The 23,424-nt window shown below is 43.9% G+C and overlaps 1 protein-coding gene across 2 annotated transcripts in view; it reads left to right on the top strand.

The window, feature by feature from the left end:
• Positions 1-9,797: 9,797 nt before the first annotated feature.
• ren (renin) overlaps positions 9,798-23,424 on the top strand; it is a 36,115-nt gene continuing 22,488 nt past the window's right edge. Inside the window, exon 1 of one of the 2 annotated variants that reach the window (XM_068007635.1) lies at positions 9,798-9,894. In XM_068007635.1, coding sequence (XP_067863736.1) covers positions 9,827-9,894 — 68 coding nt within the window. In that variant the 5' untranslated portion in view covers positions 9,798-9,826. Of the gene's footprint in view, positions 9,895-21,225; positions 21,407-23,424 lie in introns of those variants that run through there. The other variant, XM_068007636.1, reaches the window with a different exon arrangement.

Raw genomic sequence — 23,424 nt, 5'->3', positions numbered from 1 at the left:
TGGCTCTTTAAGCAGCGTTAATAGTCCAATAAAGCAGCAGGTTTTTTAAGCAGGTTAGCTTTGAATTACTGAATCATCTGCCATGAATGTATCACTCTTGGTAAGTGAATGTAAAATTGTGGGAAATGAGTTTGATAGACATGAGAGGAATGCACTCTTGATGAAGTCAATGTTGCAGAAAGTCAGTTCCCTGCGTAATCGGAGTGCTCTGTGGTATGAACTGGACCGGTCTCCAGACTCTTGCCCATCACTTGGAGGAATTCCAATTTTCTGTATTTGCGATTCTTAGGGAATATTTGCAAGTGAATTAGGATCTTGCATAAAACTGTGCTGAACTAAAGCCTGTATCAAAGTAGGTTTGGAGAGAAGGGTGTGGACCTGCCAACACCTAACATCCACACAAAGTCTTCACATTCAGGACAGCTTTGAACAACAATTATTCAAAATGTGACTCAAATGCCTAATTAACTCATTTAATATTTGCATCTACATACCTAAGACTTTTATCAACTAAATGCACACAGGTATTTCATAAAATGGATCATCATTTCAAACACATCGTCACTCTTGTACAAAGACCCGGATAGCTTTCCCACTCACTCAAAGGGTAACTACATTTTCGGTGTAACACTAAACCATACAGATCAGGACGGTTCCAGGTTCAATCCTTGGTCACTGTTGTGATAGCTGATCTCATCCAGAGTAGCAGTTTCAGGGCTACAGTGATTTCAACTCCACTAGACTCAGAAAAAAATAAAGGGGCCCCACTCCAGGTCAATGCCCAGAGTCCCATGCAGGAAAGTGTGCATGTGTGGATGACAACAGGATTAGACTAGGCTGTGATGCCTTGTATAATCAAATAGCCTCCTGGTTGACACATGGAGAATGCCCATGAGGTTACCAGAGAGCTCCTAGGCCCTGTGGAATCATTCCCCAGCAATAGTCTACTCTCAAAAGAGGAGAGGAAAAAAACTGAACAGAACTGGAAAAATATCTGAACAGTGGGATTGAAGATTGGGGAGATAATTGCCTTCCATATGTCATCACATGCATTGCTGCGACGATGCATAAGTCACCTGTGGAGTATAACTGATTGGATTTGTAAGTGTGGGTTATAAGACTATTTTGTTTTAATCGATTAGCTTTAGGATGAAGGTAAAATCTCAGCGAGCTTTGTATTTCTGAAGGTTTTAATGCAGTTGCTTTGCTTCTTTCAAATTATTCTATGGGCTCTGGAGAGAATGGGATTGATGGGCTGAATAATCTTGTTCCTTTCTTTATGTTCTTGTGTCTACATGCAGTGTTTAAATAATTCACTGACTAACAACCAAACCATTTACAATTTAATCATTGTCCCTGTCCTCCCATTTACATGATCTCATTGCCTTGAGCTCATCCTGACTCATACCAAGTCGTTTTCCCATCACTCCTTTGCTCGCTGACCGACATTGGCTCCTGGTCCGGCAACACCTCGATTTTAAATTCTCATCCTTGTTTTCAAATCCCTCCATGGCCTGGCCCCTCCCTAGCTCTGTAACCTCCTCCAGCCCTACAACCCTCCGAGATCTCTGCACTCCTCCAATTCTGGCCTCTTGTGCGATTTCCTTCGTTCCACCATTGGCGGCCGTGCCTTCAGCTGCCTAGGCCCTAAGCTCTGGAATTCTGTCCATACCCCTCTCCATCTCTCTACCTCTCCTCCTTCCAGTGGCAAAAACTGTTAAGGTAAAAGACATTTGTAAAAATATTAAAAAGAGAATATTTGCATTTTCACACAATACTCAACAAACCATTGGAGTTGATTTTCTGGTCTTGCCAAAACAGCAAGCGCAAGGCTGACAGAAGATGCACTGAGCAGATTTTCCTAGCTTAGCTTATTTTAATAATTATTCTATGCTCCCTGTGCCAATCGAGCCCTGGACAGAAGCTTGCTGGCAGCAGGGGCAGGATTTTCAGCACAGTAGCGGATCTTAAAGGGTTGCGGCTGAGATGTAACAGTCAACTTTCTGATTTATGTTTCTTCCACAGGCCGGACGTAAATTTGGCTGTACCCCAATCCACCACCAACGAGATTGCCCTGGGAATTTCCAGGCAGTAAGCTCTGAAAGGCCATGAAGTGATTGAGCAGATCCACCTGTTTCCCTCAGCCCCACGAGGATTTTCCCCACAGATCTCACAAGAACGTTGGGAAATGGCTCCCTGTAGGCAATTCCTTTTAATTTGTAAGCTTAATGAGGCTCTTAAGTAGCAAGAGCCTTTTTGGCAGATAATGAGCAGCAAGGCGCAAGACTGGGAGAAGAGTAGGTCTAAAGTTTACACCCGCAATTTCCTGACGCTCGTTTGCAGTTTTTCTCGCTGTTTCAAACAGTGAGAAAGATCAGGAAACCAGCTTTGATCTGAACCTGGTTCTGGTACTGATCCGAAGGGAGAGATCTCACTCCATCCTCTGGCTACTGGAGGAACTGCGTTGTACAGCGGCACCATTTCTGTATCATGCTTGATACAATGGGAATGTGCAAGTATTGTCCTAGCTTGATGTATTCATTCACATTGCATTTGTTTTTCTCATAGGTTTTACAAAGAGTTGGTATTGCATGGAATTAGGGGAAGCCATCTGCCTACCAGTCTTATTCAGGCAAATGAATCATTGCAACATCCACATCATAGTCATTCGAGGAGTCCTGTGACCCACAGTTTTAACTCCATCCAACACCATGTCTACTTTTGCATTCCACCAAAATTCTGAGGGATTTGATAAGAGTAGATGGGGAGAAACTGTCTCCACTGGCAGGAGGGTCAGTAACCAGAGGACACAGATTTAAGATAATTGGCAAAAGGACCAGAGGGGAGATGAGGAGAATTTTTTTTACTCAGCGAGTTGTTATGATCTGGAATGCGCTGCCTGAAAGGGTGGTGGAAGCAGATTCAATAGTGACTTTCAAAAGGGAAATGGATAAATACTTGAAAAGGAAACATTTGCAAGGCTCTGGGGAAAGAGCGGGGGTGTGGGACTAATTGGATAGCTCTTTCAAAGAGCAGGCACGATGGGCTGAATGGCCTCCTTCTGTGCTGTATGATTCTAATGAGGTTCTTTTCAAGAGAATATTCCTAAATAAAGTGATCTAGACAACACTTATTCAGCTAACATAAGAGTCTATGGGTGTCTGCAGTTGTGGAGGGAGGTATTCTATTTGAGGGAAGTTATAGTAACCAAGTAATGTGGTGGACAGGAGAAGATAATCTAGCTCACCCTTCAAAGTCTCCCCTCGGGGGTCTCTCCTTATTATAGAATCATAGAATCATAGACGTTTACAACATGGAAACAGGCCCTTCGGCCCAACATGTCCATGTCGCCCAGTTTATACCACTAAGCTAGTCCCAATTGTCTGCACTTGGCCCATATCCCTCTATACCCATCTTACCCATGTAACTGTCCAAATGCTTTTTAAAAGACAAAATTGTACCTGCCTCTACTACTGCCTCTGGCAGCTCGTTCCAGACACTCACCACCCTTTGAGTGAAAAAATTGCCCCTCTGGACCCTTTTGTATCTCTCCCCTCTCACCTTAAATCTATGCCCCCTCGTTATAGACTCCCCGACCTTTGGGAAAAGATTTTGACTATCTACCTTATCTATGCCCCTCATTATTTTATAGACTTCTGTAAGATCACCCCTAAACCTCCTACTCTCCAGGGAAAAAAGTCTCAGTCTATCCAACCTCTCCCCATAAGTCAAACCATCAAGTCCCGGTAGCATCCTAGTAAATCTTTTCTGCACTCTTTCTAGTTTAATAATATCCTTTCTATAATAGGGTGACCAGAACTGCACACAGTATTCCAAGTGTGGCCTTACTAATGTCTTGTACAACTTCAACAAGACATCCCAACTCCTGTATTCAATGTTCTGACCAATGAAACCAAGAATGCTGAATGCCTTCTTCACCACCCTATCCACCTGTGACTCCACTTTCAAGGAGCTATGAACCTGTACTCCCAGATCTCTTTGTTCGATAACTCTCCCCAACGCCCTACCATTAACGGAGTAGGTCCTGGCCCGATTCGATCTACCAAAATGCATCACCTCACATTTATCTGGAGCTAATAGCCTGGTTTTCGTTTTTCTAACAGAAATCCACTTAATCCTTTTTTAAACCCTGTCATGGCTTCCTGTTCCACCACACCTGCTGGTAATCCTCTCCAGAATTGTTTCACCTTTTTTACTAAATATTTTTGTCTACATTTCCTATTTTTCCTTGACCCCTTAACTTTGAATGATCCTTCAATCATGAGAACTTTTTGTTCAAATTCTTGTGATAATTTTAAACGCCTCTATTAAGTTCCTCCTATACCAATGGAATAAAGTCCCAGGGTGGTCAATCTTTTCTCAAGTTCAGGAATCAGCTTGACAGCCCTCCTCTGGGCTCCCTCTAATAACGATATCCTTTTTTTAAAGTGCAGAGACCAAAACTGAACAGATGAAGTCTCGCTAAGACCAGATAATACTTCGCCATCATCTCCTTTTGACCAATTAATCACAGCCCAAACTACCCATTCCAGCATTTTATTGATCACCTGTGACCACTAAATCAACAGTTTTAATGAATTATCCACCAAACCCCAGATCTCTGTCTTGCTCTGTCACCTCAAGTGCATTACAAAAAATAAGTACTCCACACTTTCAATTCTCCTACATAATCTCGTGACTTTACACTCATGTGTTGAGCAACATCTGCCACCTCTCTAATCATTGATCTAGCCTGTTCAGGTCCCTTGTGTTCAAATCCCTCTATGGCCTCACCCCTCCCTATCTTTATAACCTACTCCAGCCCTACAACTTAACGTGAACTCTGCATTCTTCCACTTCTGGCCTCTTGTGCATCCCCAATTTCCTTCACCCCACCATTGGTGGCCATGCCTTCAGCTGGCTAAGCCATAAGCTCTGGAATTCTCTCCCTAAACCCCTCTGTCTCTCGTTGCATCTCTCCTCTCTTTATGATGTTTCTTAAAACCTATTTCTTTGACCAAGCACCTGTCCTAATATCTCCTTATGTGGCCCAGTTTCATATTCTGTATGATAATACTCCTGTGAAGTCACTTTGGATGTTTTTCTATGTTAAAGGTGCTATATAAATGCATGTTGTTGTTTAGATCATCAAACATTGGTTAGTAACATTGATCACTGGCGTCATCTTAGAATATTGTCCAATATGTATATCAGAAGTCTTTTTTTATAAAAATTATCAACAGCAGCGGCCCCAACAATGACCCCTGTGGGACTCCACTGGCAACTGGTTTCCACTCTGACACTTCTCCATACACTATCGTCCTTTGCTGTCCACATACCACCCACGTACCAATTCAGCCTAATACTTTGCCATTCATCACATGGGCGCACACATTGTGAATCCGCCTGTTATATGGGACAGTCTCAAATGTCTTCCTGAAATCCAGGTAGAAACCATCCACTGCCTCACCGTTATCCACCAGATTGATTAAGAATAACAACTTACATTTAATTAATCCTTTAACAGAAGCATGATTAGATAAACAAGGTTGCCCATCCAAAGAAAGAGATATTAGGAGGGGTCTTGGTCAAAGAGATGGTTCTTATAAACCTCTCTAATCTCATCCTATGATCCCTTATGCTATCCCACATCGAAGTCTCAAACACTTTTCCTCCAATTGACGCAAGGTTGTTTAATTTGAGGATTGGGGCCTTGCCCCTTTTTAAAAGATGGAGCTCAGAATTGTTTCTTTCCAATCCATTGTGATCTTACTGGATTCCAATGAGCTTTTAAAGATATTGGTGAGAAAATTTGCAATCTCCTCAGCCAATTCTACCAGCAACCACAAGGTGCAGTTGGCTGAGAAGCCTTGTTCATAAGGTTCCTAATCCTTCCTACTATGCCTTCTCCTGTGATACTAAAGGTTTCCAGTCTGCTCCTCCCATTATGTCCCAACTCAGTATCTCTTCCCCCTTTGATTAAAAACAGCCAAAAAGTATTGATTCAGTAATTTCACCACTTCCCTGTCCTCCGACATCACCTCCTCATTGCCACTGCTAAAGGGTAATCTTCTCTTGCTCCTGATCTAAGAATGCTTTTCTTTTCTAATCTTCTTCAAATCCAGCCGTGGCCCTACCCCAACCTATCTGTGCAACCTTCTCTAACCTTAGTTCCTGCCTCTTACCCTTTGGTCTTTCACCCTACCTTTAGCTGTCTCCTCCCCATTCTCTGGAACTCCCTTCCTAAACTCTTCTGATTCTCCTCTTCTCTGTCCACTTTTCAAAATCCATATTTCTGACCACGCTTCCAGTCAGCTCCTCTAACACTCATACGATGTCGTGTCATCAGTTCTTCCTTCTATTTGTTTTTCTTCCCCGCCCCTCTCCACTATGGCACATAAGAACAGGAGTAGGCCATTCAGCCCCTCGTGCCTGCTCTGTCATTGGATAAGATCATGGCTGATCTGTGATCTAACTCCATATACCTGCCTTTGGCCCACATCCCTTAATACCTTTGGTTGCCAAAAAACTATCTATCTCATTTAAATTTAGCAATTGAGCTCGTATCAATTGCCGTTTGCGGAAGAGAGTTCCAAACTTCTACCACCCTTTCTGTGTAGAAATGTTTTCTAATCTCACTCCTGAAAGGTCTGGCTCTAATTTTTAGACTGTGCCCCTACTCCTAAAATCCCCAACCAGCGGAAATAATTTCTCTTTATCCACCCTATCTGTTCCCCTTAATATCTTAAACTTCGATCAGATCACCCCTTAACCTTCTAAACGCTAGAGAATGCAACCCCAATTTGTGAAATCTCTCCTCATAACTTAACCCTTGAAGTCCGGGTATCATTCTAGTAAACCTACGCTGCACTCCCTCCAAGGCCAATATGTCCTTCCGAAGGTGCGGTGCCCAGAACTGCTCACAGTACTCCAGGTGCGGTCTAACCAGGGTTTTGTATAGCTGCAGCATAACTTCTGCCCCCTTGTACTCTCGTCCTCTCGACATAAAGGCCAGCATTCCATTAGCCTTATTGATTATTTTCTGCACCTGTTCATGACACTTCAATGATCTATGTACCTGAACCCCTAAGTCCCTTTGGACATCCACTGTTTTTAACTTTTTACCATTTAGAAAGTACCCTGTTCTATCCTTTTTTGATCCAAAGTGGATGACCTCACATTTGTCTACATTGAATTCCATTTGCCACAGTTTTGCCCATTTATCTAATCTATCAATATCGCTTTGTAATTTTATGTTTTCATCTACACTGCTTACAATGCCACCAATCTTTGTATCATCATCAAACTTAGATATTAGACTTTCTATGCCTTCATCTAAGTTGTTAATAAATATTGTGAATAATTGAGGCTCCGAGACAGATCCCTGCAGGACTCCACTAGTCACAACCTGCTAATGTGACTACCTACCCATTATCCCTACTCTCTGTCGCCTTTCGCTCAGCCAACTTCCTAACCAAGTCCGTACTTTTCCTTCGATTCCATGGGCTTCTATCTTAGCTAACAGTCTCCTATGTGGGACTTTATCAAATGCCTTCTGGAAGTCCATATAAGTAACATCCATTGACATTCCCCTGACCACTACTTTAGTCACCTCTTCAAAAAATTCAATCAGATTTGTCAGGCAGGACCTACCTTTCACCAATCAATACTGTGTCTCTCTGATTAACTGAAAATTGTCGGTGTTCAGTCACCCTCTCCTTAATTATATACTCCAGCATTTTCCCCACAACAGATGTTAGGCTAACTGGTCTATAATTCCCTGGTTTCTCTCTCTCTCCTTTCTTAAAAAGCGGAGTGACATGTGCAATTTTCCAATCTAAGGGGACAGTTCCTGAATCTAGAGAACTTTGAAAGATTATAGTTAGGGCATCTGCAATGTGCTCACCTACTTCCTTTAAAACCCTGGGATGGAAACCATCTGGTCCTGTGGATTTGTCACTCTTTAGTGCTATTATTTTCTTCATTACTGTTGCTTTACTTATGTTAATTTTATTGAGTCCCTGTCCCCGATTCAATATTAGTTTTCTTGGGATTTCCGGCATGCTATCCTCTTTTTCGACTGTAAATACTGACGCAAAGTAATTGTTCAACATGTCCGCCATTTCCCCATTGTCAATGACAATATCTCTACTTTCAGTTTTTAAGGGGCCAACACTGCTCCTGACCACCCTCTTTTTCCTATTATAACTATAAAAGTTCTCCGTATTGGTTTTGATATCCCTTGCAAGTTTCTTTTCATACTCTCTTTTTTTGCTCTTACTATCTGTTTTGTGACCCTTTGTTGATCTTTGTATCTTTCCCATTTGCCAGGATCTGTGCCATTTTTTGCTTTTTTGTATGCCCTTTCCTTATGTCTTATACTGTCCCTTACCTCTTTAGTTGTCCATGGCTGTTTTTTTTGGCAAGTAGAGTTCTTGCCCCTCAGGGGTATAAACTGATTCTGTATCATGTTAAATGTTTCTTTAAACATTTCCCACTGATCATCAGTCGTTTTACCCATTAACAGATTTGCCCAGTTTACTGTGGACAGTCTCTGTCTCATCCCATTAAAGTCGGCCTTACTCAAGTCTAGAATCTTAGCAGCTGATTCATTTTTTTCCCTTTCAAACGCTACATTGAACTTGATCATGTTATGATCGCTATTGGATAGATGTTCATGCACAGTTAAGCTGTTAACTAAATCTGGTTCATTACTCATTACTAAATCTACTATGGCTTGCCCCCTTGTTGCCTCTAGGACATACTGCTGTAGAAAACTATCCCGGACACACTCAAGAAATTCACTACCTTTCTGACAGTTGCTAGTCTGCTTTTCCCAATCTATGTGAAAGTTAAAGTCCTCCCATTAAGACCACTATGCCTTTGTTACACGCTTGTCTAATCTCTCCATTTATACAATCTAGCACTTCAGAGCTGCTGCCAGGGGTCCAATACACAACTCCCACTATAGTCTTAGATCCTTTCCTATTTCTCAATTCAACCCATAAGGTCTCTGTTGGCTGCATATCCCTCATTATATCCTCCTTTATCATTGAAGTGATTTCATCTCTAATCACTAAAGCTACTCCTCCCCCTCTTCTATTTTCCCTATCTCTCCTGTAGACCTTATAACCCGGTATATTTAGTTCCCAATCCTGACCATCCTGCAGCCATATATAAAGTACCCAGCACATTTTCTATGTTAAAGGCACTACATAAATGCAAGTTTTTATTGTGGTCCTATAGTCCGCTAGATTTGATGGAGGATTTCAAAATTATGAAGGGTTTTGCTAGGGTGAATAGGGAAGGACTTTGCGGATAGCTTTCAACTTTAGCAGGGGTGGAATTCTGACAGAATCAGATCGGCCACCCACTATACACCCCACCTGATTTTCCTTTCCACAGTGGGGTCACATTTAATCTCCAAACAATGACTTTGGAATAAAATCTCCTTTTGAAGACAATTGAGACTCAACAATTAAAACTAGGTCCATAGAATAAAGGTTCACCCTTGGTATATAAAATTGCAGTATCATGCTGTGACTGCTCAGTAATTTAATGAGGTGTACTGTCCTCTTAAGTGTTTCGTAACTCAAGTTGGGTTGCTGCATACAGAATGTTTACTTCCATTCTCTGATGTCCACTCTGCCAAACAGTTTTAATAGGGGCAGGGCAATAGACTGAGGGGATGAGCATTAGCCAATGAGGAAGTGGATGGTGAAGCTGCAGACGATGCCAAGAGACTATAAAACTCACCAAGAGATACAAACTTTACCCAGAAGAAAGTTTGGAAAGTGAATAAAGCAAGAAGACTGAAGCTTGCAGCATGAGCTTTACGATGAAGTGGCTGTTGGTTCTTTGGGGTCTTTGTACCTCAACATACGCTTTAAGAAGGTAGGAGTCTAAGTCATTGCCTTACTGTTGGGGGTTTTTACTCTTAGTTAACATGCCGCAGTAAAACAAGCCCCAATTAGACATAACTAAACAACTATAAAATGCAAGTCAACATGTTGGAATGTATTGATATAATTATTCTAACACTTTAACAAAAAATTACTGGTTTATTGTTGAACCTTGAATAAACTTAATTTGTGTGTGTACACACAAAGTCAGAAAATTAAAGACTAAGGTTTGACAAAACAAGTTTTTTTTTATTGACCGCTCTGAGGATTAGTTGAGGTGAAGTGAACACAAACGTCATTTTTTCTTGACCACATTGGGAAGTCAACTTCATGTAACACAATACAGTCTCCGTTATCCGAAATGCTGTCTGGCCGTTGTGAATTTTTTCACACGTTGAAACTTAGTGCGAGGCGTCGAAACTGCCTAATATTTTCGTTTCTGTCTGCATTGTACTTGCCCTCATTCCCTACGGTAATGTTGAACCAAACAAGTAGGAGCAGAATTTGGGGAGTCTTAACTAGTGCAAATTTTCATTCTCCATCAGGGTTTTCTTTTAATGGGGGAATTCGCTAGTTGCTTGAAAAAAGAAGAATTAGACTAGGTGTCTTGTAGAGAGAAACACTGGTGCGGACTTGATGGGCCGAATGGCCTGTATCTGTGCTGTAAGATTCCATGTATTTAACAGAAGAGGTTGCTTGGGATATTACTGAGGAGAAATATTGAGGTATGTGTTCCTATCGGCGCTGTTTTTGGTACAAAAGCTTGTCCTGATCATATCCATTTCCACTCCCATTTATTTTAAACAAATCAGCTTTCATACCAAAACCATGCCATTGGAAAATATACCCCAATAATAAACTTAAAAAAAAACAAATGGAGAATGGCTGATGGTAAAAGTAGAATGATGAGGGCTGAGTTTCTGATCTCTCTCATCTCACCCTGAGGTGGTGCTGAATGGGGAACAACCATCTCCACAGCAAAGGGGACAACATCAGAGGGAGACTCGAGTGGGGGCTACTCTTGTACACCTGCTAGTGGCAGCTCAGAACTACATCTAAATAATAAGACATTTTTCTAATAGAATCCCAGCGTGTGCACAGAGATCAGCCTTACTTTGTTGTGCAACAGCAGACTACCGAAAAGAAAGCTAAGATGGAATTAAAAGGCTGGCTGGGATGTCTCCATGGGAGGTCTCAGTGCAGACGATGGTAATTGCACCAAATGCCATCTTCTGCAGCCCATCCCCCAACCAATTTGATCTTCTGACGAAGCCGACTCATGCAGGGGTACAACTCCATGCAATGCCACCTCACCCACGTGGCATACCTTCGCGTAATACAGTAGAATCTCCATTGCCCAATATACCGTCTGCCCATTGTGAACTTGGGGAAGGAGGTAGCCTCCGAAAGCTTGTGAATATAAAATAAAATTGCTGGACTATAACTTGGTGTTGTAAAATTGTTTACCATTGTGAACTTGTTCAGTCAAAACTTAGTGCGAGGCTTCGAAATTACATAATGTTCCTTTTTCTGTCTGCATTGTGCTTGCCCTCACACCCTAGGCTACTGTAGAACCACGCGTATAAGAGCAGAATTTGGCGAGTCTCAATCAGTGCAAATTTTCATTCTCCAGTGGGGCTTTCTTTAAATGAGAAATTCTATAGTGGCTTGAAAAAAGATTATTCCGCAGTAAGTGACAGCAGGCTATTTGGTCATGGGATGGTATCACAGTTCAACCTAATGCTGTCCAACCACACAAACATTATCAGCCGGGGGTCTCTAGGTAGCATAGCGATCAGGAGTAGAAACTGAGGCCAAGCTCCCCTACAACCGATTCAGCCCAGATTGGAATTCAAACCTGGAACCATCCTGGTCTGTATGAGTGTTCCACACTGGACAGTGTATTTACCCACTGAGCTTGTATGAGGGGTTGGGGAGAGCCCCAAATTTTGACTTTAGTGATGGATGAGTCTGCAAATGTTTTGGGAAACATCACTGCCTCGCTAATTATATTAGTGGTCCTTCTTGTGACTCTCTATCAGACCCTCTTTTCCACCCCCTCCCGGCCCACAAGGACATGAGATTCTCCAGTGCCCCGCTTGGCAGTACGTTTAGATGCGTGGGAGAGTTTGGAGATCCTTTCCCTGTTGATGGCTATTTTCGGAACGTCCCTGAATATACACTGGGAGCTGCAAGTGCTATTTTTGTTCCTGTCTGATAGTTAATTTGACCATCTGGCTGATGATACCACTGACCCTGTTACTCGTGTCATGTTTCTCCATCTCTCACACCGCAGTGTGCTTTTATCTCCAGTCCTTTTACCAAACCCATAGCAAATGTATTGGGAAAAGAGTTTGATTGATTGCCCTCTTGAACAACCACTCTGTTAGCAGAGCACCCATTAGCCGCTGTAAGTTGTACTGCAGTGGCTTTCAAAATGCTCTCTGTGGGGGAGACCGCCTCTCCTGCAAACGTTGATCGGCTCCTAGGGACCACCTGCCCTTATTTCTGAAAGGTATTACTAGCTGGCCAAAGGAGAAAAGTGTTTTATTGATATACAGCAACAGAAAGAGCTTGCATTTATGTAGTGCCTTTCACAACCTCAGGATGTCCCAAAGCATTTTACAGCCAATATAGTCACTGTTGTAATGTAGGAAACATGGAAGTCAGTTTATGCAAAGCAAGATCCAACAAACAGCAATGAGATAAATGACCAGATAATCTGTCTTAGCGATGTTGGTCGAAGGATAATTATTGGCCAGGCCAGTGGGGAGAACTCCCCAGCTCTTCTCTGAAATAGTGCCACGAGGTCTTTTATGTCCACCTGAGAGCAGATGTCTCATCCGAAAGACGGCACCTCCGATAGCACTCCCTTACGTACACGACGTAAAAGAAAGCGGCGCGAGACCCGGGGGAGAGAGACCCGGACCGGGAGACCGACCGAGACCCGGGGGAGAGAGACCGAGACCCGGGGGGGAGAGAGACCCGGACCGGGAGACCGACCGAGACCCGGGGGAGAGAGACCCGGACCGGGAGACCGACCGAGACCCGGGGGAGAGAGACCCGGACCGGGAGACCGACCGAGACCCGGGGGGGAGAGAGACCCGGACCGGGAGACCGACCGAGACCCGGGGGAGAGAGACCCGGACCGGGAGACCGACCGAGACCCGGGGGAGAGAGACCCGGACCGGGAGACCGACCGAGACCCGGACCGGGAGACCGACCGACCGAGACCCGGGGGAGAGAGACCCGGACCGGGAGACCGACCGACCGACCGAGACCCGGGGGGGAGAGAGACCCGGACCGGGAGACCGACCGAGACCCGGGGGGGAGAGACCCGGACCGGGAGACCGACCGAGACCCGGGGGGGAGAGACCCGGACCGGGAGACCGACCGAGACCCGGGGGAGAGAGACCCGGACCGGGAGACCGACCGAGACCCGGGGGAGAGAGACCCGGACCGGGAGACCGACCGAGACCCGGGGGAGAGAGACCCGGACCGGGAGACCGACCGAGACCCGGGGGAGAGAGACCCGGACCGGGAGACCGACCGAGACCCGGGGGAGAGAGACCCGGACCGGGAGACCGACCGAGACCCGGGGGAAGGGGGAGAGAGAGAGACCGGGACCGAGAGAGAGTGTAGACCCGGGGAAAGACCGAGAGACTCGGGGGAGAGACCGGGACTGAGAGAGTAGACGCGGGGAAAGACCGAGAGACTCGGGGGAAGAGAGGGGGACCGAGAAAGAGAGACCCGGGGGAAGGGGGAAAGAGACCGAGAGAGACAGAGACAGGGAGACCGACCGGGGGAGAGGGGCCGAGACTCGAGGGGGGGGGGGGGGGGGAGAAGAGAGAGACCGGCCGACCCAGCCGGGGGAGAGACCGGGGGAGGGGGGAGAAATAGACAGTTTCCTAGAAGTAAAGGGAATTAGGGGTTATGGGGAGCGGGCAGGAAATTGGACATGAAGCTGAGTTCGGATCGGTCAATGCCCTGTGGGTGGCGGAGAGGGCCCAGGGGCTATGTGGCCGGGTCCTGCTCCGACTTCTTGTGTTCTTTAGATTTGTGGTTGGGATCAGATCAGCCATGATCTTATTGAATGGCGGAGCAGGCTCGAGGGGCCGATTGGCCTACTCCTGCTCCAATTTCTTATGTTCTTATGTTCTAAGTGACTTACTCCATACTTTCCTAAAACCTTTGCGCCTCTCCACCCTTGCCCTCACTGAAAACAATTCGAAGGTATTCATCATAGCTTCCTCACCCCTCATTACACTCAATGGCAATCGTGATTTCCCTTGAATAATGCCACTAATAAACTTAAAATGATTAATTAACTTTGAACGTTCTCTGGTTGCATTCAAATGAAGTGCTGCTGTGTTTGCTGATCGAGACTTGTCGAAAGGCGGATTCGTAAACATTGCATTTCTACATCGATAAAACAATTCTTTTAAGCTTTTTGTTTAACTACGTTTCCTTTTTTAAGTTTTTATTGTTGTTAATCTGCCACTTCACAAGTTTGTTTAGCTAGAAGGTCCCTCAAGAATAAATAAATGCCTAACAAAGATAGTTTGACAGTTGCTTAGCGACGGGTGTGCAAACGTTTAATCCGTTGCTGGCAAAACCAAACATGGGCAAGCCGGCTTTAAACAAAGGAATCAGGAATCGACTATGGAATGACGGGAACTACAGTGGCCGGTGACTGCGCCGCTTCTGATTTGCCGCTCTGCTTGATGCGTCATATTCTAATTAGCAATGCAGGAAAATATAGAGTCAGTTATCAATGACAGCAACTTGCATTTTTATAGCGCCTTTAACATAGTAAAACATCCCAAGGCGTTTATGGGAGCGTTATCGACAAAATTTGACACCGAGCCACATAGAGATATTAAGACGGGTGACCAAAAGCTTGGTCAAAGAGGTAGGTTTTAAGGAGTGACTTAAAGGAGGAGAGAGAGGTTTAGGGAGGGAATTCCAGAGCTCAGGGCCTAGGCAGCTGAATGCACGGGTGCCAATGGTGGAGCGATGAAAATTGGGAACATAGGAACAGGAGTAGGCCATTCAGCCCCTCGTGCCTGCTCCGGCATTTGATAAGATCATGGCTGATCTGTGATCTAACTCCATATACCTGCCTTTGGCCCATATCCCTTAATACCTTTGGTTGCCAAAATTGGGGATTCGTAAGAGGCCAGAATTGGAGAAGCGCAGAAATCTCGGAGGGCTGGAATAGGTTGGAGATAGGGAGGGGCAAGGCCATGGACGGATTTGAAAACAAGGATGAGAATCCTTGCGGCTGGAAAAGAACTTGGAGCATGAGGGGGAGGATCCAGTTGTCATGGTCTATGTAGGAACCAACAACATAGGTAAAACTAAGAAAGGGGTTCTGCTGAGACAGTTTGAGGATCTAGGGACTAAATAAGGAGAACCTCAAAAGTAGTAATCCTGAGCCATGTGCAAATTGGCATAGGGACAAACAGATCAGAGAGTTAAATGCATGGCTCAAAGAGTGTGGGAGAAAGGAGTTTTGATTCATGGGCACTGGTACCAGTACTGGGGAAAGAGGGAGCTGGATGGGCTCCATTTAAACTGAGCAGGGACCAGCGTCCTGGCAAATCGAATAACTAGGGCTGTAGACAGGGCTTTAAACTAAAAAGGGGGTAGGGGTCAGGTGAGGGGAAGTTTAGAAATCTAATGAGAAAAGTTAGGACAATAGAACAGTGTAGTGACTTGGGTAAAAATAAGTCGAGTGTGGCAGGAAGGGACAGAGAGTTTACCAATAATAGTGCAACAACAAATAAGGTCAAAGCAGGAAAAAATGGTAAAAAGACAAAATTAATGGCTCGTTATCTGAATGCATGGAGCATTCGTAACAAGATAGATGAATTAATTGCACAATAGTGATAAATGGGTTTGACCTAAAAGGCATTACAGAGACATGGGCCCTGATTTTCAAATGAAATTTTGGGGGCGGGGGGGGCAGCGAAAATCGGGAAAATCCCGAGTGGGTGAGGAAGCCGGCCCTAACCCGCCGACTTCCGGGGTTCCCACAGACGCGCCTGTGTGCGCGCGCTTCCTAAATGCAGGAAAGAACCAAATGTATCTCAGTGAGGTACTTAAGGTAAATGTGAAGAATCTTACAACACCAGGTTATAGTCCAACAATTTTATTTGAAAATCACAAGCTTTCGGAGGCTTTCTCCCTCGTCAGGTGAAGGAGAAAGCCTCCGAAAGCTTGTGATTTTCAAATAAAATTGTTGGACTATAACCTGGTGTTGTAAGATTCCTTACATTTGTCAACCCCAGTCCATCACCGGCATCTCCACATCATGTACTTAAGGTACTTTTATTTCTGGCACAGTGGATAGTTAAACCGATTTTAAACTTACCTGGGCGGCTTTCCCACGGCTTCCGATCCATGTATGATGAAACCAGGAGCGAAGGGCCAGATCAGGCAAAAATAAAGTAAATAAATTGAATAAAAAACCAATTGCACAAAGTTTTAAAAAAACCAAAATAAAACCTACCTTTCCACTGATGTCCAATGTCTCCCTCTCCGATCTCCCCCTCTTTCCCCCCCTGCCCCCCCCCTCAAATTGAACCCGTGGTTGCACAATGAGCACAGTTGGGAATTAAATATTCCAGGATACATGACATTTAGAAAAGAGAGGCCAAATGGAAAAGGAGGGGGTGTAGCCCCAATAATAAAGGATGACATAAAGACAGTGGTGAGAAAGGATCTTGGCTCGGAAGATCAGGAAGTAGAATCAGTATGGGTGGAAATTAGAATTAACAAGGGGCAGAAAACAATGGTGGGAGTAGTTTATAGGCCCCCTAATAGTAGCAATACCGTCGAACAGAGTATTAATCATGAAATAGTAGGAGTTTGTAACAAAGATAATGCAGTAATCGTGAGGGACTTCAATCTTCATATAGACTGGGCAAATCAAATTGGCAAAGGCAGTTTGGAAGATGAGTTCGTGGAATGTAATCGAGACGGTTTCCTAGACGTCATGGAACCAGCCAGGGAACAGGCTATTTTAGATCTTGTATTATGTAATGAGATAGGGTTAATTAATAATCTCACAGTAAAAGAACCTCTGGGGAAGAGTGATCATAATATGATTGAATTTCACATTGAGCTTGAAAGTAACATACTTAAGACAGAAACTAGTCTTAAACTTAAATAAAGCCAATTACATAGGTATGAGGGGCGAGCTGTCAAAGGTAGATTGAGAAATTAAATTAAAGGATTTGACAGATGAAAAGCAATGGCAAACATTTAAAGAAATATTTCAATATTCTCAACAAGTATACATTCCATTGAGAAATAAAAACTCCATCGGAAAAGTGATCCACCTGTGACTAACTAAAGAAGTTAAGGATAGTATTAGGTTGAAAGAAGAGACCTATAACGTTGCCAAGAAGAATAATAAGCCTGGGGATTGGAAGAGTTTTAGAAAACAACAAAGGACGACCAAAAAATTGATTAAAAAGGGAGAAAATAGAATATGAAAGTAAACTAGCAAGAAATATAAGAACAGATTGTAAGAGCTTCTACAAGTATGTAAAAAGGGAGTAGCAAAAGTAAACATTGGTCCCTTAGAGGCTGAGACAGGAGAAATTATAAAGTGGAATCAGGAAATGGCAGATGTGTTAAACAAATATTTTGTATCTGTTTTCACAGGAAACACAAAAAGCATACCAAAAATAATAGGGAATCAATGGGTAAATGAGAGTGAGGAACTTAAAACAATTACTATCACTAGAGAAAAAGTACTGGACAAACTAATGGGACTAAAAGCCGACAAATCCCCTGGACCTGATGGCCGACATCCTAGGCTTCTAAAAGAGGTGGCTGCAGAGATAGTGAAATGCTGGTTATGATCTTCCAAAATTCTCTAGACTCTGGAATGGTTCCAGTGGACTAGAAGGTAGCAAATATTACCCCGCTATTCAAGAAGAGAGGGAGAGCGAACAGGGAACTACAGGCCAGTTAACCTGACATTGGTCATCGGGAAAATGCTGGAATCCATTATTAAGGAAGTGGTAACATGGCACTTAGAAAATCATAATATGATTAGGCAGAGTCAACATCATATTATGAAAGGGAAATCGTGTTTGACAAATTTATTAGAGTTTTTTGAGGATGTAACTAGCAGGGTAGATAAAAGGGAACTAGTGGATGTGGTATATTTGGAATGTCAAAAGGCATTCGACAAGGTGCCACATAAAAGTTTGTTACACAAGGTAAGGGCTCATGGGGTTGGGGGTAATATATTAGCATTGGTGGAGGATTGGTTAAAGGACAGAAAACAGAGTAGGGATAAACGAGTCATTCTCGGGTTGGCAGGCTGTAATTAGTGGGATGCCGCAAGGATCAGTGCTTGGGCCTCAGCTATTTACAATCTATATTAATGACTTGGATGAAGGGACTAAGTGTAATGTATCCAAGTTTGCTGACGATACAAAGCTAGGTGGCAAAGCAAGCTGTGAGGAAGATGCAAAGAGTCTGCAAAGGGATATAGACAAATTAAGTGAGTGAGCAAGAAGGTGGCAGATGGTGTATAATGTGGGGAAATGTAAGGTTAGGAAGAATAGAAAAACAGAATATTGTTTCAATGATGAGAAACTATTTAATGTTGGTGTTCAGAGAGAATTGGGTGTCCTCGTACAAGAAATACAAAAAGTTAATATGCAGGTACAGCAAGCAATTAGGAAAGCAAATGGCATGTTGGCCTTTATTGCAAGTGGGTTGGAGTACAAGAGTAAGGAAGTCTTTAGTGAGACCTCACCTGGAGTACTGTGTACAGTTTTGGTCTCCTTATCTAAGGAAGGATATATTTGCCTTGGAGGCAGTGCAATAAAGGTTCACTAGATTAATTCCGGGGATGAGAGGGTTGTTCTATGAAGAGAGGTTGAATAGAATGGGCTAAACTCTCTGGAGTTTAGAAGAATGAGAGGTGATCTAATTGAAACATATAAGATTATGAGGGGGCTTGACAGGGTAGATGCTGAAAGATTGTTTCCCCTGGCTGGAGAGTCTAGAACTAGGGGGCATAGTCGCAGGATAAGGGGTCGGCCATTTAAGACTGAGATAAGGAGTTTCTTCACGTAGAGGGTTGTGAATCTTTGGAATTCTCTACCCCAGAGGGCAGTGGATGCTGAGTCATTGAATATATTCAAGGTTGAGATCGATAGATTTCTGGACTCTAGGGGAATCAAGGGATGTACGGAACGAGCAGGAAAGTGGAGTTGAAGTCAAAGATCAGCCATGATCTGATTGAATGGTGGAGCAGGCTCGAGGGGCTGTATGAACTACTCCTGCTCCTATTTCTTATGTTCTTAATTTTGAAATCGGGGTGTTGCGGACTGGGAGCCAATGTAGGTCAGTGAACACCTGGAGTGATAGGTGAATGGGATTTGGTCCGAGTTAGGATATGGGTAGCAGAGTTTTGGATGAGCTCAAGTTTATGGAGGGTGCAAGGTAGGAGGCTGTCCAATAATCGAGACTAGAGGGTAGTAAAGGCATGGATGAGGGTTTCAGCAGCAGATGAGCTGAGGCAGGGGCGGAGATGGGCTACGTTATGGAGGTGGAGGTAACGGCGAGATCACGCGCTAGATGTGTGATCTCAGGAATATCTGGACCATTGATTATTTTTGTCAGTGGACGAACACAGGGAGCTTCATTCACTCTGTATTTATGATCAAGCTGTTCAGGCTCCTGACCTACATTGGCTCCCAATCCAGCAATGCCTCGAATTTAAAATTCTCATCCTTGTTTTCAAATCCCTCCATGGTCTCGCCCCTCACTATCTCTATAACCTCCTCCAGCCCTACAACACTGCGTTCCAACAATTCTGGCCTCTTGCACATCCCCGATTTTCTTCACCATTGGCGGCCGTGCCTTCAGCCACCTAGGCCCTAAGCTCTGACATTTCCTCCCGAAAACTCTCCACCTCCGTCTCCTGCTTTAAAATGTGCCTTAAAACCTACCTCACCTGTCCTAATATTTCCTTATGTGGCTCAGTGTCAATTTTTGTTTGATCACGCTCCTGTGAAGCATCGTGGGACATTTTACTACGTTAAATGTAACACTGAGTCATATAAGCTGGGAAGGGCCTGGGTTTGATCCGTGCTGAATTAGTTGAGACCCAGTCAGTGTTTCGTTGGGATGCTATAATTGTTCTCACTGCTCCTGGGTCAGGGAGGGGTAAAGAATCAGGCAGAGTTCCCAACTCCTGATTAACGGTTCAATGATTCCTGCTGGAAAGTTCACTCATGGGTTTTGGGAAGTTAGATGAGTGACAGGAGCAAGTTTGGCTGTGATGCTTTCCATGGTCAAATAGCCTGCTGATATTCATGTTTGAAGCTGAGGCATAAAGGCTGCTTGCAACCATGGAATCATACCCCAGAGTGAGTCAGTGCTTTCAGGAGCAGAGGAAAAAAAAATCAATAAAAGGAGGCTTCATAGTGAAAACGTCAACTATTCTTATAAAAGACAGACATGATGGGACTAGTTGGATATCTTTCAAAGAGCCGGCACAGGCACGATGGGCTGAATGGCCTCCTTCTGTGCTGTATGATTCTATGGTGAGACTCCCCCTCTTAATGACATTAATAGCCAGCCTGCTCGCACCTTTTGAGTACTAACCTGTCAAATATTCAGGTCCCTTTTAACCCCTGGATGTTCATTAACTACCAGAGTATATTTGCATTTAAATTGCTCTTTGTACTAATATAATCTGCATCACAGAACTAATTATGTAACTCCTGGCTGTTCATTAACTACCAGAGTATATTTGCATTTAAATTGCTCTTGGTACTAATGCAATCAGCATCACATAAATATATAATCCCCTCAGGTGAAGAGATATTGAAAATCGTAAACTGCTTTCTGTCTGTGCCTGTTACATTCACTGTGGGTAACTGATTGTAGAAACACTGTCATATGAATGGGCCAGAATTTACAGTGAGCAGCACCCACCGTTCGTTAGACTTGCCCCTTGCCCATAGACTTTCTTTGAGCTTTTGCGCTGAAAGTTGCTGTAAGTGGGAGATCCAAACAGCACAGTGCCCTCTTCCAGGCATCTGGGACCTGCGTGAGCTGTGTATCCCCTTAACCAATCTGATTGAAGAATCGTTAATGAACAATGCAGTCTGAACCAGGAAGTATAAGTAGAATAGTGAATTCAATGTCAAATCAGGTACAGAAAGCGAAATAAAGAGTGGGAAGGAAAGATTGGATTAAGAGAGACAGAAAGAAAAAGCTTTTTTAAAAAAAAATTATTTCAAATTTAAAAAAAAACTCCAACAACAATTAAAAGCTGAAGGAATGAGACTCCACACTTGTAAAAAAATAATAATTTTCGGTGCCAGGGAGGTTATTTGGCAGTAATTAAGACTTATCACATTGTTAAAAGGGCACTTAGACTGGAATGGACAAGCCCTAATTTTTTGTGGCGAGTTTCGTCTGTATCTAAGACGTCAGTGCAGGAACTTCAATGTATTTGAACGGTGAGTCAGACGGCGAGATGGCGTTTTGGCGAAGCTGGTGGAGGGGCAGTGCATCTCAGACAGCAACTTTCGGATTTTTGCGTTTAACTGCGTATACGCGCACGCCAGAAGTTGCTGTGCGATTTGTGCATAAGTAGCAGTGAACGCCATTAGCCTCACTGTTATATTCACAGTAAATTCTGGGCCAACATCTTTCACTCTGCTTATACTGGGCGTTCTACCTTTAATAATAGTTACACGCCGATTTGCACCTTTTACAATGATTACACTCTGATTTGCACCTTTTACCATATTCACACACTGATCTGCATCTTTTTACCATGATTACACCCTGATTTGCATCTTTTACCATGTTTACGCACTGATTTGCCTCCCTTGCAAGATTATTGTGATTTGAATAATCTCCTGAACAACTGGTAATAATTTAAAATGTTCCAGGTGTTTTATACAGTTTTCTCTTGTGGTTAATTGGAGAAATTGTCCAACAGAGAACGATTCCAAAATATAAAGGAACCACTTGGCATCTGACTCTTTACCTATTTTTTTCCCTTCGCTCTTTGAGATGTTTTTCTTCATTGAAGGCACTATATAAACACAAGTTTTTTTTTATTCGTTCACGGGATGTGGGCATCGCTGGCGAGGCCGGCATTTGTTGCCCATCCCTAATTGCCCTTGAGAAGGTGGTGGTGAGCTGCCTTCTTGAACCGCTGCAGTCCGTGTGGTGACTGTTCTCCCACAGTGCTGTTAGGAAGGGAGTTCCAGGATTTTGACCCAGCGACAATGAAGGAACGGCGATATATTTCCAAGTCGGGATGGTGTGTGACTTGGAGGGGAACGTGCAGGTGGTGTTGTTCCCATGTGCCTGCTGCTCTTGTCCTTCTAGGTGGGGGAGGTCGCGGGTTTGGGAGGTGCTGTCGAAGAAGCCTTGGTGAGTTGCTGCAGTGCATCCTGTGGATGGTACACACTGCAGCCACAGTGCGCTGGTGGTGAAGGGAGTGAATGTTTAGGGTGGTGGATGGGGTGCCAATCAAGCGGGCTGCTTTATCTTGGATGGCGTCGAGCTTCTTGAGTGTTGTTGGAGCTGCACTCATCCAAGCAAGTGGAGAGTATTCCATCACACTCCTGACTTGTGCCTTGTAGATGGTGGAAAGGCTTTGGGGAGTCAGGAGGTGAGTCACTCGCCGCAGAATACCCAGCCTCTGACCTGCTCTCGTAGCCACAGTATTTATATGGCTGGTTGTTGTCGTAATGTTTCCTGTAATTCTTTGGAAAGTAGTGAAATGTTGAGAGAAATAAGTTATCAGCAGAGGAACCATTATATAGGAACAGGAATAGGCCATTCAGCCCCTCGAGCCTGTTCCGCCATTCAATTAGATCATGGCTGATCTGTACCTTGTAACATGATGACCTACGTTACAACAGTGACTACACTTCAATGTATTTAATTGGCGGTAAAGCGCTTTGGGATGTCCTGAGGTTGTGAAAGGTGCTGTATAAATACAAGTTTGTTCTTTTCATAGCAAAACATCCCAAAGCAATTCACACTATTGCCTGAGAAAAGGGTTTAGAGTGAGAATTCCAGAGTGTGAGGATAAAATGGCTGAAGGTTCTACCACTGGTGGTAGAATGAAGGGAGGAGAGAACGTATGAGAGAGCAGAGTTAGATGCGTGGGGAGATGTAGAGCTGGAAGAGGTAGGGAGGACTGCAGCCATGGAGTGATCTGCAGATGAGTATAAGAATTTCAAAATTGATGTTGCCTAGAGAATGGGGAGCCAATGCAGTTCAGTTAGGGTTGCTAACCCTTCAGGATTGTCCAGGAATCTCCAGGAATTAAAGATTAATCTCTAGGACAATGCTACGAGCAACCTGGGAGAAAATCAAAGGGGCATTTTAAAAAAAAATGTTTTTTCCATTTTCTTTGAATGCTTTTTATTTATTGGTTGTAAAAATATTGGAGCTGGGTGGGGGGAGAAAGGCTGTTTGACTGGGGCGGGGTGTTTGGAGGCAAGAAGTCATG

Source organism: Heptranchias perlo, chromosome 27 (assembly GCF_035084215.1).
Source record: "Heptranchias perlo isolate sHepPer1 chromosome 27, sHepPer1.hap1, whole genome shotgun sequence".
In the NCBI taxonomy this organism is placed as follows: Eukaryota; Metazoa; Chordata; class Chondrichthyes; order Hexanchiformes; family Hexanchidae; genus Heptranchias; species Heptranchias perlo.
Note: the sequence above shows the minus strand (reverse complement) of the source record. Positions and strands in the feature narration are given on the sequence as shown.